Raw genomic sequence first — 18,814 nt, 5'->3', positions numbered from 1 at the left:
AAGAGGCAGAATGACAGAGAGGCTTCCGTCCGCTGGTTCACTCCTCAAATGCCTGCAGCAGCCAGGCCAGGCTGAAGCCACAGGCAGGAGCTCCCCCTGGGGTCCCACGTGGGTGGCAGGGATGCAAGTGCTTGAACCATCACCTGCTCAGGGAGCTTGATCAGAAGTGGAGCAGCCGGGACTGGAACCAGCGCTCAGTGTGGCATGCCGGCAGCACAAGTGACGGCTTAGCCTTTGCCCCACGATGCCCACTCCTGTTTGGACCTCAGCAGCATGCCGGGCGTGGCGTGGAGCTCACTCACGTTGCTGGCCCACCATCCCTGGCATCCACCCCCAGAACTTCTTGTCTCCCAGACTGGGGCTCTGTGTCTGCTGAGAGCCAAGTCCTCGTATCCTGCCCGGTGCCTGGCGCCCAGCCTGCCTGACCTTGGCTTCTGCAGCTTCCTCCTGGAAGTGGAGTCGCCCGGGATTTGTCCTCCCGTGCCGGGCTGAATTCTCTGAGCACATCCACCCGGCTCCACCTGCCTCGTGGCAGGGGCCCGCGTGTGCTTGCGCAGGCCGAGTGATGCTCCGCTGACCACGTCTGCTCGGTGTGTCAGCCGTCCGCCTGTCACTGTGCACTTTGGGCTGCTTGTATGCACAGGCATACCAGGATCCACTTGGCTCTCCTCTGAGACTCTGGAATGATGGGACTTTTCTGTAGCAGAGCTGAGAAACCTGTTTTTCTGCCGAGAGCCACGTGGCTGTTTAGGACATCATCCACAGACATACAGAGCGATCAACTTAAAAATCCACCTGCTACAGACTGCCTGGACTTCGAGCCCTGCCTGCGGCTGCCTTGGCAGGGCCAGACCACGTGATTTCGTGGACCTTCTGTGGCCTGCAGGCTGGCCATTGCCTACCTCTGCTTCAAGGTACTGTTACTGCACAGAGAAACAGTACGGTGTAAGACTGAACTCGAGCAGAGAGCTATTTAGGGATACAGATAAAATCGCTGGGTCTCAGGGCTGGGTTGTGGTGGAGGCGGTTAGGCCACCACCTGCCGTGCCGGCACCCCATATGAGCACCTGTTCAAGTCCTGGCTGCTCCACTTCCAATCCAGCTCCCCAGTACTATACCTGGGAGGGCAGTGGAAGGTGACCCAAGTGCATGGACCACCCAGTGGGAGACCCGGATGAGTGCCAGGCTCCTGGCTTTGGCCTGGCCCAGCCTCGGCTCCTGCGGCCATTTGTGGAGTGAACCAGTGGATTTAAGACCTCTGTGTGTGTGTGTGTGTGTCTTGGTCGGTCTGTCTCTAAACTCTGCCTTTCATAATTAGGTCTACTTGTGTTATTATGCTGTAGTTATGTACTTTAATCTCATTTATGAAATATTCTACTCCCACGTCTCATGGAAAATTTGTGTTTGGATTCTTGGAGTGTGTGTTCTGTGTGGATGTTGATCTGGTGCTAGGGTTGCTGTAAAATCGCCCTGCAGAGAGAGACTTGGACAACAGAACTGGGTCAGCCCATAGTCCCAGAAGCTGCAAGGCCACGCTCCAGGTGTGTGCGCGCAGGGCTGCTCCCGAGGCTCCCTCCTTGGCTTGTGGACACTGAACAGAGGTGGGGAGCATGGGCACCTTCACCTCGCCTGCAGCTTGGGGGGAGGGCGCTCCGTCTCCTGCGGCACAGCGTGGTGCTAGCTGTGGGTGCTGTCCATCAGGGGTTTGAGAAGGTCCCTCTGCTCTGTGTTTGACAGCTCCTGTCTTGAAGGGGGTTGGGGTTTGTGACAGTCTTCTGGACTGTTGGGGCACCCAGGCGTGTCTTCTCCCACATTCTCGTGGGCTGTTGCATGGATCGCTTGTTGTGTGTTGAGGCAAACTTGCACTCCTGGGACTAAAGCCCACGTGGCCGTGGTGGGTCCTCTGTTTCGCAGGTTGCTGGCTCCGATTTGCTGGTCTTTGGCTGAGGATTTTGCTTCTGTGTTCAGAAGGAACATTGGTCCGTGGGTTTGCGATCTCTGGTGAGGTCTTTGGGTTCTGGTGTCAGGGCGTGATGGAGCGAGTTGGAAAGTTGCTGCCTCTGGTATCTTGGGAGATTCTGTCAAGGCCTGGTTGTGAATTCTTTCCGGAATGTCTGATACAGTCACCAGGGGAGCCATCCAGGGCTCAGCTTTTCGTCTCTGGGGAGTAAGCTGCTCTCTGCAGTGACGGTTTCTGTTGTCCCATCCTGCCTGACGCTGGCAGGGTGTGTCACCTCCTCTTCCTTTACTTCCAACCTGTCTGTCTGTCTCTCTCTCTTTTAAGATTTATTTATTTATTTGAAAGTCAGAGTTACACAGAGAGAGAAGGAGAGGCAGAGAGAAGGGTCTTCCATCTGTTGGTTCACCCTCCAGTTGGCCACAATGGCTGGAGCTGCACTGATCTGAAGCCAGGAGCCAGGAGCTTCTTCCAGGTCTCCCACATGAGTGCAGGGGCCCAAGGACTTGCGCCATCTTCTACTGCTTTCCCAGGCCATAGCAGAGAGCTGGATTGGAAATGGAGCAGCTGGGTCTCAAGCTGGTGTGGGATGCTGTCCTGCAGGTGGCCTTACCCACTACGCCACAGCGCCGGCCCCTCATCAGCACACTTTTGCAGCTATTGCTTAGGTAACTGTCTCCCAGGACAGCAAAGGGGTTGCAGACACGGATACATTTGTGCTCCTGTGTTGGTCTGGGCCATTCCCCTCGTCAGTGCTCTTTGCTTCTGGCCGTGGATCAGTTCAGCTGGGAAATCGTCTGCTTGTAATTCTCAGCAGGTGTGTCTGTCAGCAGTGGACGCCGCCAGGTTTCGTGTATCTGTGAGTGACTTGCTTTCTCCCTCATTTAAGAGGATAGTTGTGCTAGGTATAGAATGCTCTTACTTTGCCACTCCGCAGTGTGGTGCCACTGCTTCCTGGTTGCCATGGTTTCTGTTGAGAAGTCAGCTGTCCATCTTCCGGAGGATTATTAGCGTGTGATGAGTATTTTTTTCTTCTGCTTTTTGGCAGTTGGATTGTGGTCTCTTTGGATTTATCCTGCTTGGAGTCACTAGCATTTCTTGGATGTGGAGATGCTGTTTTAAGATCAAAGTCAAGTTTTGCTGTTATTTCCTAAGGCATCCTTCCACCCCCTCGCTCTTCTCCTCCTGTGACTCTGATTGTGTGTATGTTGTGGGCCCGATGGTTCCCTCCGGACTCAAGCTCTGCTCTCTTTCTCATTCTTTTTGGTCTTTCCCGTCCCTGACATTGTGTGATCTCCGCTGACCCATCTTGCTGTTTTCTCACTCCTGCTTCTACAAGATCGAAACTACTGTTGATACCTTGGAATGGAATCTGCAGTTAAACTTTGCAATTCTAGAATTTCATCTTTAAAAATAATTACATCTCTTTATAGTCTCTGAAACAATCTTTTTTTTTTATATTACAGACAGAGTTAGAGAGAGAGAGAGAGAGAGAGGGAGAGAGAGAGAAAGGTCTTCCTTCCGTTGGTTCATCCCCCAAATGGCTGACACACTGGTGCTGTGCCGATATGAAGCCAGGAGCCAGGTGCTTCCTCCTGGTCTCCCACATGGGTGCAGGCACCCAAGCACTTGGGCCATCCTCCACTGCCTTCCTGGGCCACAGCAGAGAGCTGGACTGGAAGAGGAGCAGCTGGGACTAGAACCTGGTGCCCATATGGGATGCCGGCTCTGCAGGCAGAGGATTAGCCTAGTGAGCCACAGTGCTGGCCCCGAAACAGCATCTTTACAATTTCCTTGAGTTCTTTTGATGTGGTTTCCTTCAGTCCTGTGAAGACATTCCTGGTCATTAAAGCGTGTTTGTTTATTAATTTGAAAAGTAGAGTTACAGAGAGCGGGAGAGACAGACAGATGTTCCATCCACTGGTTCACTCCCCAGATGGCCACAATGACTGGGGATGGGTCAGGCCAAAGCCAAGAGTCTGGAACTCCATCTGGGTCTCCCACGTGGGTGCAGGGGCCCAGGTACTTGTGCCATCCTCTGCTGCCTTCCCAGGGGCATTAGCAAGGAGCTGGATTGGAAGTGGAGAAGCCAGGACTCCAACTGGTACTTGTGTGGGTTGCCGGCGTCACAGGTGGAGGCTTACCCCACTGTGCCAGGATGCTGGCCCTGAAATTGGATATTTTAAACCATGAACTTTGCCAACCATGGAGATCTGCCCCTTCTGCATTTCTTCTCTTTGGTGGCTTCTCTGGGAATTTGAAGTTTGTGTTCTTAGTCCTGTGTGGTCACCAAAGCTTCTGCTTGGTCAGCTCGGTGGTCAGCTGCTGGCTGGGAGACTTCTCTCGTGGCTTGGGCAGGTGACTCTCCCATCGTTTGCCCAGGGCCCCTGGCCGCTGTGATGGAGCAGGCCACCTGCACGCTGGCGCCACCCAGGAGCCGACCCTTCCTGCACGAACCTGCAGAGCCTGGGACCAGAAGTGTCTGGAATTCGGGTTCTCATGTTGGAACATTCGCACATTTGGACCCAAGTCTCAACACAAAATTCATTTACATTTCATGTGTGTCTTGTACACATAGCCTGAGGTAATTTGTAGATAGTGTGAGGCTACTTTAAAAAATTCATGGAAAATGAAATTCAAATACCCGTTTATCTCGGTGCAAATACATGCACTTGAGGGGGTTCAAAAATTCATGAAGATGCGTCGTACGAGAGCCGCGCGGTTTCTGATGGTTTTTGCACCCGGGATATTTTTCCTTTTTCAGATTATCCTCATATTTTTAGTGAGTTTGTGCATCAGAGTTTCACGAGGTGGAATTTCCCACTCGTGGCTTCCTGTGAGCGTTCAGAAAGTTTGAAGTTCAGGTCACTCTGGAGTGTGATGTCTCGGTGGTTGTGGTAGAGAGGGAGAAACCGGGGGCCTCGGCGGAGCCGGGTTCAAATTTCCACTTCCCCGCGCGCCAGCCGTGCCATCACTTAAACGTCTTCGTCTGCAGAACAGCACTTCCTTGGTGAGGATCGGAAGTGGGACAGGAGCGAGTGTGGCTCAGAGTCCTGGCGGGTGATGGCGGTGCTGTCCTTGGCGGCTGCCTGGTCACCTGCCTGGGTGGCCACTGACCTCAGAGCCTCTGAGGGGTTGCCAGGCTGGGTCTCCTCCCTGTTCCGCCTTGCTGTCCATCTTGGCTGTGACCGAGTTTGCTTTTGGCCTTGGTTTTAAGTGACGGGCAGCACAAACGTGAGGTCGGACTGCCTGGTAGAGAGCCGGCAGGTGAGTGAGGGTCTCCCCACCCCCGTCCCGTGCCTTCTTTGGATTTGGTCAAAATTCTGTGCACATCCAGGTCCTGCAAGTAACAGATGCACGGGGCTGCCCTGCCCCCTCCCAGCCCCGGTCCCACCCCCAGTGCAGCTCCCAGGGACGCTGTGTGCCGGTTCCTCTGAGCCCCGACCTGATGTTGCTATTTAACTTTAGACAGTCATTTTGGAATTCTCATGGGGAATATTGAAGGATCAGAGATGTAGCCCCCACCCCTGGCTCCCGCCAACATGTCTCCTGTCCCTTTCGGGAAGCCTGGTCACGGTTTTGGGGTGAGAAATCTGCCGTATCACACACCACACTGCTTTCTTGCAGAGTTGTGATTGTTCTGCTTGGTGGTTGTGGGTTCTCTGTGGCCCTGGGTCCCCCTCGGGGGCGTGGCAGGTGTGCCGGGTCATCCATGCACTCGCTTTCCTGGCAGGGGCCTCCGGCTGGTTTTTGTCGTGAGACACCTGGGTGGTCTATGAAGAAGGGAGGTCGGCTGCCTCCTAGCTCTGGAGCTGCAGGAGCATGGCACTGGCATCTGCTGGGCTCCGGTGAGGGCTCCGTGCTGCCTGGTGCCACAGGGGTGGCCGTGCAGGTGGCTGAGGTCATGGGTGAGACAGGGAGCCGGGAACCAGAGGTGGACATGTGCTCTTGGTAACAGCAACCCTGAGGGTGCGCACTGGGGCCCCCTCCAAGGCGGGTGCCTCCAGGGACCTGATGATTCTGGCTGGGCCCCACCTTGTAAAGTTTCTACCACCTCTTTTTGTTTTTTTAAGATTTATTTATTTATTTATTTGAATAAATAAATAAATAGGTAGAGTTAGAAAGAGAGAATGAACCATCTGCTGGTTCACTCCACAAATGGCCACAATGGCCAGAGCTGGGCTGATCCAAAGCCAGGAGCCTGGAGCTTCCTCTGGGTCTCTCATGCAGGAGAGTTGGGCCATCTTCCACTTCTTAGGCCACAGAAGAGCTGGATCGGAAGTGGAACAGCCAGGACTAGAACCTGCGCCCATATGGGGTGCTGGCGCTGCAGGTGGTGGCTTTACCCACTGTGCCACAGCACCGGCCCCTCCACTACCTCTTCACATCACCTTGCCAAGGCCCAGTCCTCCGACACATGGACTGGGGGTAACACACCAACCATAGCCAAGCCAGAGCTGGCCTCTGCGCTCCGCTCCCGCCTGGACTGATGGATGCCAGCCCCTCACTGAGAGGTCCCCTCACCCTCTTCCCCCACCGCCCTCTCCCACCCTGGAGCCTCGGCTTCTGGAGTTCAGTGGCCTCCCTGTTTGTGGTTTACTCCCTCATTGTGCTGGAACACGCCCTGCTGTAGCTTTCTGAGAAAGACGGCCTGGAGACAAGTGTCTGCAGAACTGTTTGTTCTGCTCACGGTCTGTGCAGTGTGCAGCCTGCGTTGTGAGTAATTTTCTCCCAGAATTTGGAAACCGCCGTTCTGTTTTCTCTTAGCTCCCAGCTTTGCAATCAAGAATTCCGTTGCTGTTGGGGCTCCTCGTTCTTTGTCCACGTCCGTTCTCGACGATGGGCCTGGGGTGTGAGTGGCTTTTTTCCCCATTTTTTTCTGGGCATTTCACTTGCCCTTTAGGGGAAGCAGATTTAATTCTGGGGAGCATCTCCTCCTGCTTCTCCACCTTTCTCTCTCTCTTTTGAAGATTTATTTATTTATTTGAAAGTCAGAGTTACACAGAGAGAAGGAGAGGCGAGAGAGAGGAGAGAGAGATCTTTTGTCCGCTGGTTCACTCTCCAATTGGCTACAGCAGCCAGAGCTGCGCTGATCCGAAGCCAGGAGCCAGGAGCTTCTCCCTGGTCTCCCATGTGGGTGCAGGGGTCCAAGCACCTGGGCCATCTTCTGCTTTCCCAGGCCACAGCAGAGAGCTGGATTGGAAGTGGAGCAGCTGGGACTCGAACCGGTGCCCACATGGGATGCTGGCACTGCAGGTGGCGGCTCTACCTGCTGTGCCACAGTGCTGGCCCCTCTGCTTCCTGTGCCAGCTCTTTCTGCCATCGGCGCGTTGTCCAGGGTCAGGCCCTGAACGAGCCTCGTGGTCTCTCGCCCTTCTCACCGGTCACTCACTTCGCTGTCTTCCGTCTTGGCTTGCTTCCTGCTCCCCGGGAGAATGTTCTAGGTCCGGTGCCACAGGTGCCTCCCTGGCTGAGTGCCCTGCCGGAGCCCCACGGGTGCCGCGTCTCTGCCGTCTCATGGGGGCGTTGACCACACCGAGGTTTTCTCCCCACCTCGGCCTCATTTTCTCCATTTTCTGTCTGGGCAGCTTTTCTCAGAATGGGTGACCTGTGTGTGTGTGTGTGTGGATCGCATGGTGTGTGCAGTGTGTGTGTGGGATGTATGTAATGTGGGGATGTAGTGTGGGGATGTATGTAGTATGTAGTGTGGGATGTATGTAGTATGGTGCACCACCGTATGATGTGTGTGGTGCTGCCGCCCAGCCCACAGCCGGGCTCTGGGAGGCTCCGAGGCCGGCATCTATGGTTCCTCCTCCTGGACCCACCTCTGCTCACTCCTCCGCTGCCCGAGCCTGGCCTGCGGCTCCCAGAGTCGAGTCGGGGGGGCCGGGGTCTCGGCGCCGCTGCTCCCACTTCACGTGTGCTCCTGTGGTCCCCCCCTCCCTGGGCCTGAGGTCCCCTGGGGCTCTGCAGGGAGCCCCCTCCTCTCTGGGGGTGGAGTGGAAGGCGTGGCCGCTGGGCAGGTGCGAGGGGAGGCCTGGGTCCTGACTGGCCTGGTACAGCTTCTGAGTCTGCCCGTACCCGGGCCGTCCCTGAGCCCCCTGGCCGTCGCTGTAGCCAATTTCCCCGCGTGCTGGGCCCCCGCCCCCGGCTGTGGCCCGGTTCCCTCTGCCCTGCTGGTCCAACTGACCGTTCATCCGTCTCCTCCCGGCTTCCAAACCCTGGTGCTTGTGCCGGGCCTGCCCTCCCCGTGCTGTGTGCTGTGAGGAAAGCTGCCCGGGGCTCCCGCCATCAGACCCTGTCGGCAGCCTCCCTGGGGCCCTGTCCCGGGCCTCACATACACCTGCCTGGGGGGAGGGGGTCTCAGCATGGGAGGGGCTCCTAGAGATCACGGCCTTTATCCCACCTCCTCGTGGAGCAGACGGGGAAACTGAGGCCTGGGGGCACTGGCCTTGGCCCAGAGTGCACGGCCAAGTGGTAGAGACCAGAGCTCAACTTTGTCTTTTTCTTTTTTTTTTTTTAAGATTTTTTAAAAATTTATTTGAAAGGTGGAGTGACAGAGGGGGGGGAGTCAGAGGTCTTCCAGCCGCAGGCCCACTCCCCAAATGGCTGCAACAGCTGGGACTGGGCCAGGCCACAGCCAGGAGCTTCTTCCAGGTCTCCCACATGGGTGCAGGGGCCCAGGCACTTGGACCATCTGCTGCTGCTTTCCCAGGCCATCAGCAGGGAGCTGGTCGGAAGTGGAGCAGCTAGCACTTGCTCTGGGATGGCAGCGTCACAGCTGGTGGCAGCTTAACCCACTGCAAGGCTAGACCGACCCTGAACCTCGCCCTGCCCCCGGTGCCAGCCCCGGGCTCCCGTGCAGCCCCGTGGCCAGGGCCTTGGCCCGTGGACTCCTGAGATCGGACATGTGAGTGAGAGCAGGGCTGGCTGGAGGCCGCCCCCGCAGGCCGAGCCGGAAGGTCCCTGTCTGGCCACTTACTCGGCTTCCAGGACATCCTGAGGCCATTGTTTGGAGCCCTGGGCGAGTCACTGAGCAGGGGACAGTTATACCCAGTGGGTTCAAAGAACGTGGCTCCAGCACCTGCTCGGGACCAAGCCGTGTGCTGGGGCGGAGAGGAGCCAGGAGGGGCCGACCCTGCAGCGGCTCCCAGGCTGGTCGGCAGGCAGGCAGACCACGGGCAGTGATGGCCTTGCCCCGTCTGGGCTGTGAGGGACACAGCCTGGCAGGGGTGCCCGTTACACTGCTAGGGTTGGGAGAAGGCAGGATGCTCACGGAAGGCTTCTTGGAGGAGGTGACGCTTGGGTCATCGTAACAGGTGAGTTGCGCTGGGGTTGACCAGGAAGGCTGTCCGAGCACAGGGAGCAGCAGGAGCAGACGTCAGGAGACCTCACGCAGCCCAGAGGGGGCAGGGTCGGGGTGGTGAGAGACAAGGTGTTCTGAGCACACGTGACTGCCCTCGGGTCCCTCCCAGGAGCCACCGGGGGGCTCTGCCCGTTGATGGCTTCCTGGGCAGTCCCCCAGGTCCTGTTCGGCTGCAGGCGGCCTCGTCTCCTGGACAGGGGAGTGGGCACGGCCGACCCGGGTGGGCGGCCGCAGAAACCCGCCTCTGGGCACGATCAGGACTGCGTGTTCCTGTTTCGAAAACATTTCCCAGGGAAAGCAAATGTTTGGGAGTTAAACATTTTGGCTATTAGGACGGAACAGAAGAGAAATCGCATTTGCCTTTTAAATGTGGGCACCGAAGTGGCGTCACCGATCCAGACACTTCCCACGCAGGACTGGAGAGGCTGGCACGGCCGGTGTGGGGCCGGCCGGCAGCTGGGGGAGGGGCTCTGTGCCCTGGCCTGCACGTGCTCAGCATGGCGTGGCCCTGGGCGCTGGGTGGGCAAGACCCAGGGACTCCGTTCCCATCTCCAGCTTATGGGTTATGGTGGACTGTGGCGCCAATCCGCTCCAATGGCTCCGACACGCAGTGTGTACGGCCAGTGTCCAGGCTGTGCCCAGCGCAAATGCCCAGCGTCCAGGCTGTGCTGCACCCTCTTGTTTTCCATCACCTGCTGTCTCCACGTCTTGGGGTAACCGGTTCTTAAGCAGGGGCCGGGGAGTCCGGGCCTGGGGAGAATCATCTGCTCTGGCCCCATCCGGACAGCTGCAGGTGAACTCAAGTTCACGTCTGTAGCAGGCTGCCGTTGACCTGGGTCATCCTATGTGGCCCCTGAGTGATGCCATCTCCAAACGGCCTGTGCCAGCCCCCCAGGGTACCAGGCAGGGAGGCCTCTGCCCCAGGGCCACCCCCCAGCATGCGGCTGGCTGTCCTGAGCCCCTGTGGCCAGCAGAGGCCGTCTGCCTGGCCCCCACGCCCCTGGGGCGACCCCGGCCTCCTGGGTCCTGGAGGCGGCCATTTCTGAGACATGGCGCCCCGGATGCGCCCGGTGTGGCCCCGGCCCTGCCCGCGCTGCGACCCTGCCTCTCGCCGAGTGCCAGGCGAGTGCTCCCAGCAGGTGCAGCCCCCGCGTGCGTGTCCACGGCTCCGCCCAGGCCGTCCTGTGCAGGGCTGACTGGGGCTGGCCGTGTCACACCAGGGCTCAGCTCCAGGGGACAGGGCGAGCTCCCGGCTTGGTGGGCTTGGGATCCTCAGCTGCTGTGGGGGTGATGAGGGGAGGTGGGGAAGGAGGGGCATCTGGGCCCCCCTGCCCCTTCCCTGCCCAGGCGCCTGTGCTGCCCACCCCACGGCCAGCCAGAGGCCCCCAAGAACGCCTTCACTCAGGGCCCCGAGCCAGGCTGGGGATGACGTGGCCAGGCTGGACAGCCTCATGGGCGCCGCGCCCCTAGTTGGTGAGTGCCATGCAGCTGGTGGCGGCGGCTCCTGTGCTGTGGCGGCCGTCAGGCTTGGTCCTGGCTGCCCCAGCCCTGCCTAGGGAGGGAGGGCAGAGGGGAGAGAAGACTCAGAGCTGGCCGAGCGGGACTGGGTGTCTTCCTGCCAGGGGAGGGGCGTCTTGGAGGAAGCGGGGGAGTCCAGGGAGTCAGAGCTGGCTCAGGACACGCTGGCGGATGGGCACACGCGTGCACCTGTCGGTCCCCCCACCCTGCACCCCTGCGTGCGCCCGTGTGTTCCTCCATCTGTGATGGGCACCTCAGGATGCCGGCTGGGGTCTGGCAGATGCCCGTTGCCCTGTCGCTCATCGACACCGATCGGTGTGACCCGGGCGGGCTGTTCACAGGTGTAACGTGGGGACAGCGGAGGGTCTGAGGGAGACCGGACAGATGCACCAGACACACGGCTGAGGGACGCGGTGCTGGGTGGCCACTGCCTCGTAGGGGAGGTGGGACGGCATTTGGGGGTGTCACCCAGCCTGTGGTGGCCCCCACCTTTGGGGAGCTGCAGGAAGCAGTGGAGCTGTGCACCTTGGGTCATTTGCTAATTGGCTTCGGGAACGTTCCCGGTCGGAGACGGGACAAACACATTAGCGCAGCTCCTGGAGCCGGATGGGTGGGCGCTGTGAAGAGGAAACTCGGGCCACCCTCCCAGCCCAGCGTGTTTGGGGCGCCCTGTGCGGAGCCACTGGGCCTGGGTCCGTGTTGCTGCTCCCCCACTGTGGGGCCTGGCCCCGAGCCTCACTGTGCCCGGCTGTGGGGTGCAGATGACAGAGTCTCCTGGGGTGGGGGTGGGGGGTCCCGCAGGCAGTCGCGCTCTCTGGCTCGCATGCGGTGGTGCCACGGTGGCTCCAGGGAACGGCCGTGCCTCTGCTCTGTCCTCCACCGCCTCTCCTCCCTGCTGTCACCCGCGCGGCCTGAGCGGTGTGGTGGAGGCTTCCCTGCCCTGGCTCCCGGCACACCTGCTGGGGGGAGGGCACGCCATGCACACCGGCGTTCCTGTTCCTGGAGCTGGCTCTCCAGGGGACAGGCAGCCCAACAGCATGGTGGAGGTGGGAGGGGTGTGGAGGGCCTGTCCACAGGGACCAGTGGGGCCACCCCTGGGCCAGAAGCGGGGTCTCTTCCCTTTGTGTGTCTGGGACACTCCTGCAGGGACCAGAAACCTGAACACCTCCCAGCAGTGGGCAGTACCTTCAGCAAAGTGAAGTGGACCTGGTGTGAGACAGTAGGGACAGGTGGAGGCTGTGGCAAATTGGGCACCTTCATCCCGTCCAGAGGGGACGCACATACTCGGGCTAGGAGGGCTGGACGTTACACTTAACTTTAGACAACAAAGAGGGACGTTCTACTGGGAATCTCAAATATTTAACACTGGCAACAAATTCAAATTAAAAAATGTGCCAAACAAAATATGGGCAAATCTGGTCCAGGGAAGCAGAATTTTAGATTTATTTTCTTTATTTGAAAGTTACAGAGAGAGGTCTTCCATCGCTAGTTTAGCCCCCAGATGGCCACAACAGCCGGGCTGGGCCAGGCTGAAGCCAGGAGCCAGAAACCCTATCCGGGTCTCCCACGGGGGTGCCGGGGCCCAAGGACTCGGGCCATCTTCTGCTTTCCCAGGATACGTTAACAGAGAGCTGGATTGGAAGTGGGGCAGCCGGGACTCGAATCTGCACCTGTGTGGGGGCCAGGGTCTCAGCTGGTGGCTTTGCCCTCTGCACCGCCGCACTGGCTCCTGAGTTCTCGGGTCGGCGCTGCGGTGTAGCAGGTTGTCTCTGCCTGCAGCGCCGGCCTCCCACATGGGTGTCAGTCCTTGTCCTGGCGGCTGCTCCTCCGATCCAGCTCTCTGCCATGGCCTGGGAAAGCAGTGGAGGATGGCACAAGTGCTTGGGCCCCTGCACCCCCGTGGGAGACTCAGAAGAAGCTCCTGGCTCCTGGCTTTGGATCAGCTCAGCTCCAGCCATTGTGGCCATCTGGGGAGTGAACCAGCGGATGGGAGACCTCTCTCTGTCTCTCCCTGTCTCTTTCTCAAATAATATAAATAAAATCCACAAACCCCATGAAGGTTCCTGTGTATTTCCGGTCGATATCCTGTAACACCAGAGCAGACTCGCCAGATGGGCATTCCCATTCCACAGGGGAGCAAACTCGGGAGTGCCGAGCAGCGCAGCTGGTGAGCGGCCGAGTTGGGGTGGGGCCCAGGCTTCCCAGGCTCTGTGGCTCATCCTTGCGAGGGTGCTGTCCAGCTCTGTCCCTCCTAGCCACAGGTCTGCAGTATACGCCATCTCCTGGAGCCTCAGTGGGCACGGCGCAGGCGCCCCGGCTTCTGGCTGCCCCTGCGGGGACCCTCGGGGCTGGGTCTGACTTGTGGCTTACCCTGAGGAAGTCCCCAGAGCCTGGCACAGCCGCTGCCCTGGTGGGGTGCACGTGTGCGCCTGGGCGGCCGCGGTGTCCTCCCGATGACGGGCGCGTGGAACCTCGCCATTTGTTTTTAAAGGTTTTTATTTTTTTGAAAGAGTTATGTAGAGAGCTCAGAGACAGGTCTTCCATCTGCCAGTTTGTGCCCCAAATGGCTACAACATTTGGGGCTGGGCCAGGCCGAAGCCAGGAGCCAGGAGCTTGTTCTGGGTCTCCCATGTGGGTGCAGGGGCCCAAGCACTTGGGCCGTCTTCCACTGCTTTCCCAGGCACATTAGCAGGGAGCCAGATTGGAAGTGGAGCAGCCGGGGCTTGAACTGGCGCCCATATGGGATGCCAATGTTGCAGGTGGTGGCTCTACCCACTATGCCACAGCACCAGCCCTGAATGTCGCCATTTTCCTCACAGGGTCCCCGGGCTGCTGGGCACCCTCACACACCCCTTGCCTCGCCCACCAGCCACCCACGCTGGGCCTCCAAGTTCACTGTCATTCTTTGAGTTTAATCCAGATCGCACCAGAGGGGTCATTGCAGCTTCCTGGGCCTGTGGGAGCCCAGGGTTGAGACTGAGGCTGGCGGGAGGGGCCTGGGCCCGGGGTCAGGCTGGTGCTCGGGCCGGGGAGGGGCAGGGTGGGTGGTGATGACCTAGGCTGAGGCGCTGGGTAACCTGGGCCAGCCTGGGGTTGGCCTGTGGGGGTGGGACCTCATTCCCCCCTCTCCTCCCAGAGCCCATGGGGAGGGGGCAGTGTCCCTCCTGCTTGGGGCGTCAGCTCGGGGGACCCCAGAGAAGGAGACGCCTGCCGTGGAGGAGGAGCGGCGGGGGTCTCGGCGCCTCGGTTGGTCAGCTCCTCGGGGTCCATGCCGAGGTTCAGTTTTGCCTGCGTTAGACCTGTTTGGGTTCCGAGCTGGCGCTGGCAGGGCGGGCACTGTAATTCCCACGTGGCATCTGCAGAGGCTCGGGCTGTATCTGCAGAGAGTTCCGGTTCCTCTGGGAACGTGGAGGCTGCCGAGGCCGGGGACCAGACGGTGGGGGGCCGGGGCCTTGGGCCGGGGTCCCACGCGGGTCTCCTGCCCTGGACCTTGGCGGGGCCGGCTGGCCGGGGTGGGCGGGGCGCCGGGAAGGGCCTGCAGCGCCCTGTGTGTGCCGCCCGCAGGCAGCCTGCCCTACGAGTACAAGATCGTGATCGCCGGCAACCACGAGCTGACCTTCGACCAGGAGTTCATGGCCGACCTCATCAAGCAGGACTTCTACTACTTCCCGTCCGTGTCCAAGCTGAAGCCTGAGAACTACGAGAACGTGCAGTCGCTGCTCACCAACTGCGTCTACCTGCAGGACTCTGAGGTCACGGTGCGCGGCTTCAGGGTCTACGGCGCCCCCTGGTGAGTGCGTGGGGGCGGGGCGCGGCGCCGTAGGGGCTCTGCTCCGGGTTGGTCTGTGTGCACCTGCCGCCCCGGCCCTGGGCTGCCTGGAGGAGACCAGCCACGAGCCAGTGTCCCACGCAGGTGGGCACCTGTGTCCTCCTGCAGGGGGCGACGCCGAGGCCCAGAGCTGGCCAGGACCTGGCTGTAGGTCCCATAGCTGGGGAGGGGCGGGCCGGGATCCGACCACACCCCTGCTATGTTATCCTGTGGGGCTGGGGTCTTCCCCGCTGCCTGTCTTCTTTCTCGCTCACCGCCCCCCTCTGGCAGAAACGGGGCATTGGGGGTGGGGTGTGGGGGGTGGTGATGGTTGGAACCTTCAGGGGTGGCTCGAAGCCTGGTTCACCGTGAGGGACAGAAGCTGTTTAACTCGTGTGTCGGGGACGCCGGCTGATCGGTGTCAGCTCGCCTGGCCGGGTGGGGCTAACAGAACAGGACCTGGCTGTCCCATGGGACAGTCACCGTGTGTGCAGGAGCCGGGGTGGTGGCGGTGGGGAGGTTGGTGGTGATCGTGGGGTCGATGGTGTGGGTGGGGTGACCGTCACGGTGATGGTGGCGGTGGTGAGCTCGGTGGCGATTGTGGTGATCGTGGGGTCGATGGTGTGGGTGGTCGTAGTGATGATGATGTGGTGGATGTTGGTGATGGTGACGCTGGTGACGGCAGCAGGTTACTTCCGGGCAGTTAACTCTGAGCGGGGCTGTGGGCTAAAGGCTGTGAAGCTTCGTCTCCGATCCTTGCTCGGCCCTGTACGGGCTGACCTCGTGCCCCGGTTCACAGATGGACACGCTGCCTAGCCCTTGCAGGCCCAGCCAGTGGCAGCCAGGGAAGGCCCAGTGCAGGTCGGCGGGGTAGACGTGAGAGGAGGAGCGCACAGACGCTCGCCAGGGTGGCTTGATCCAGGAGGCTCCCTGGAGGAGGTGGGGGGACAGGAGCCTGAGGCTGCACAGCCAGCGGGAGGCCGGGGGCCTCTGTGGACATCTGGGGACTTCAGGGAGAGCGGCTGCACCACGGCGCAGCTGGCAAACGCCCCGGGCTGCCCTGGTTGAGCCGCATGGTGGCCACCTGTCTGGAGACTATTGTCCCATCCCGCCAGGGCCCCTTGTGGAATGGAGGGGAAGGGGCGGGTGCCAGGCTGCCCTTGTCCCCTGAGCCCCGGGGCACCTGCTATCGGCTCCCAGGACGAGCAGAGCAGAGGCGTCCAGGGAGCAGGCCAGGAGGGCGCGTTCGCAGAGGGGGGCTGTCGTGAGCAGGGGCATGAGCGAGCTGGAGCGCCCGGGGTGGGGTCTGTAGGGTGAGGGGTGGGGGTGCTCCATGCCAGGCCTTGGCCTCTGCCTTGTGGTTAGGAGTGTGGCTTTGGAGTTCAAATCCTAGCCCTGCCTGTCAGAGCCATGTGACCCCCGGTAAGCCACTTGGCCCTCTGTGCCTCGGCCCTCTCCTGTGCCAGTGGGCTGACAGCGCCGCCCGCTCGCCTTGGGGGGACCTGGCCATGGGCGTCCTCGTGTGTCCTCACCTGGCCTCGCCCGGAGCCTGCAATGTGGGACGCAGCATGGCTGGGAAGGAGGGCTGATAGGCGTCACCCAGGTCCCGCCCGCCTCCCCCCAGGGCACACGGACGACCTGAAGGTTGGTGGTGGGCCCAGCAGAGGCCTCCAGTCTCGCTGTCCGCCCTGTGCTGTGAGCGTGAGCCGCCGTGGGGTCCCCCTTTTGCCCTGGTGGCTCTCACGGTGGGCAGCTCTGGCCTCTCCCCTCCCGGCTGGGCCTTAGACCTGGGTGCGAGGTGCACTGGGGTTGGTGCTGTGGGCTGAGTGGCAGGTGCTCCCCACTCCCACTCACCTACCCCGTGCAGGCCTGGAACTGGCATCCCGCGGGGCTCCCCTGGTGTGGCTCAGGTGCCGGGGGCTGGGAGCAGGTGGCGGTGGGTGAGAGCAGGGCTCGCTGGCTGGACGAGTCCACTGCTCGCCTGCACCTACTTCCGTGATGCCAGGCCATCGGTCCTGAGCGGTGCTGGTGGCCACCCTGCCCCCGGACCTGTGGTCTGCGACACCTGTCCCCGCGGCCACTGCGTCCCTCTCAGGTCGGGGCACGGCCTCTCCTCTGCTGGGTGCCTGTGGGTCAGTGACACAGCCGCTCTGGCCCCTGTGTGTGTGGGGGGGACAGGACTGCTGGTGTAGTGGGGCTGCCCAGGGGACGGTCTGGCCGGGAGGGAGGCCACTGGCTGGTTGTGTGGTTATCGGCGTGCTCCTGGGGTGGCGGTGGGGGCAGCTCCATCCCAGCTACACACCAGGGTCTGCCGCTAGCCCATTCCACAGCGGGGCAGGCAGAGGCCCAGGCAGGCATGAGGCTCACCCAGGTTTGCCGCGGGCCGGAGTCATCAGTGCGCTGTCCCAGGCGCCTCCCCGGGCCAGGCCGTGACCCTGGCAGGGCCTGGGGGTGCATGTGAGGGTGCCGAGCTCCTGTGACTAACTCGGTGGTGGAGGGTGAGCGAGTGCCGGCCTCAGGATGTGATGTGGACAGACAGGTGTGGTCAGAGCCCCGAGGTGGGGGCTGGGGAGAGGCGTGGTTGTGGCAGCAGCTCAGGTGGGCGCCCCCAGGCGTGGGGGGCCCTGGGGCAGCCTGAGGGCTGCAGAGTGGGGTGTGGCTTCCGGGACCCTAGGTAGGGGGCCACGGCCTGGGAGGCAGGGCCTGGGCTGGGCTGGGGCGGGATCCCTGGATGCTCGGCCCCAGCCCTCCCCTCCGGCCCACCCCAGGCGGCTTCTTCCTTGTCCCCTGGAAGGAGACTGTGCCGGAGGACTCCACTGGGGTCCGAGCAAGGTGGGGCTCGGACCCTGGCCTCCCTGTGGACCCCGCCCACTCTGCGGGAGTCAGGGAGGGTGGGCTGCAGCCCCCGTGCTCACGCAATGCATTGATGATGTCTTCCTTGGAAGCCATGGAGCTGTGGGAGCCCAGGCCAGTGGCCAAGGTGACCCCTGTCTCCTGGGTCCTGGGCAGCACCATCTGTGTTCCTGGCCCACATCCGGCACGATGGGTGGGCCCCGGCACGGCAGTCAGGCCGCAGCCCTGCCACTGAGCGCCCCGGATCCCGGGCGGGCTGACAGGTGGCCAAGGAGGGAGGGACACTGCCCTGTGGGGGTCCCCTTGGTGGAGAGGGACCCTCAGTGGCTGGCGTCCCCGGGGGGTGCTCCGAGAAGCCACACAAGTGGCAGGGGTGGTAAGCAGCCCCCTAGAAAGCCGCTGACCCGGCCAGCAGCTCTGCCCGGGGTCAGCTGGGCCATGTGGGGGCCGTGTACCCCAGCTGTCTGCGGGGCTGGGCTGGGGGCACAGCTCTGCGGCACCAGCCGCCCGGGCATATGGCGCCCATGGCAGGGTGCAGGTGGCACAGCTGCTGTGGTCGGGATTAAACTCGGATGTCTGGGATTTCCCTCCTGCTGCCCCCTGCCCTTAGCATATTGGCTGGCACGTGGCACCAGGCAATGTCGTCTACGGCCTAAGTGGCGCGGCTGCACTGTGGGCGGGGGTCGGGGATGGAATCCACACTAGCTCTGGGGTGACTTCAGGGCAGCCGGGCAGGGCTGAGAGGGCCAAGGGGCATGCCTGGTCCCTGCGGCCTTAGCAGGGACAAGAGGCAGCTTCTCCCCTGGGCAGCAGGTGCCCGGGGAGGCCGTGTGTGGCCTTAGCTAGTGGTGAGCTGCCCACCGTGAGGGGTGTGCCGGGGAGGGGCCCGGTGTCTTTGTCGCCCTCCCCCTTAGCAGGCACCTCTGCCCGCAGCTGCAGGTCTTGCTGGGGACAGGGACGTGCCGGTGCACTGCCTGGGCCCAGAGCACCCAGGCTGGCCGTGGCACTAAGCACGAGCCCCAGCAGGCCAGAGTGGGCAGGTGCCACCAACACAGCTTCTGCCGTTGGCTTTGTGAGCTCTGGAGCTGCGCCTCGGCTCTCCTGGCCCCAGTGTCTGTCCGGGTGGCCCTGAGGCCCCCACAGCCGCCAGTCCTGCCCGCTGGGGGGCCCTGCACAGCCCCGGGGGGAGCAGGTCTGGGCCCGTGGTCCAGGAGCGCAGGTGCCCGTAGCCAGGACACCTCGGCCGCGCAGCCAGGCACCAGCTCGGGGCTGCTCGGCGCGTTCCTGTTCGTCCCCGCGGCGGCTCCTGAGA

The 18,814-nt window shown here is 61.6% G+C and overlaps 1 protein-coding gene across 1 annotated transcript in view; it reads left to right on the top strand.

Moving 5' to 3' along the window:
- The window catches only part of MPPED1 (metallophosphoesterase domain containing 1), a 48,081-nt gene that overhangs the window by 19,976 nt on the left and 9,291 nt on the right, over positions 1-18,814 (top strand). Inside the window, exon 3 of the mRNA XM_062201924.1 lies at positions 14,406-14,631. Coding sequence (XP_062057908.1) covers positions 14,406-14,631 — 226 coding nt within the window. The remainder of the gene's footprint in view (positions 1-14,405; positions 14,632-18,814) is intronic.

Source organism: Lepus europaeus, chromosome 10, assembly GCF_033115175.1.
Source record: "Lepus europaeus isolate LE1 chromosome 10, mLepTim1.pri, whole genome shotgun sequence".
Classification (NCBI taxonomy): Eukaryota; Metazoa; Chordata; class Mammalia; order Lagomorpha; family Leporidae; genus Lepus; species Lepus europaeus.
This window is presented reverse-complemented; position numbering and strand designations above follow the sequence as displayed.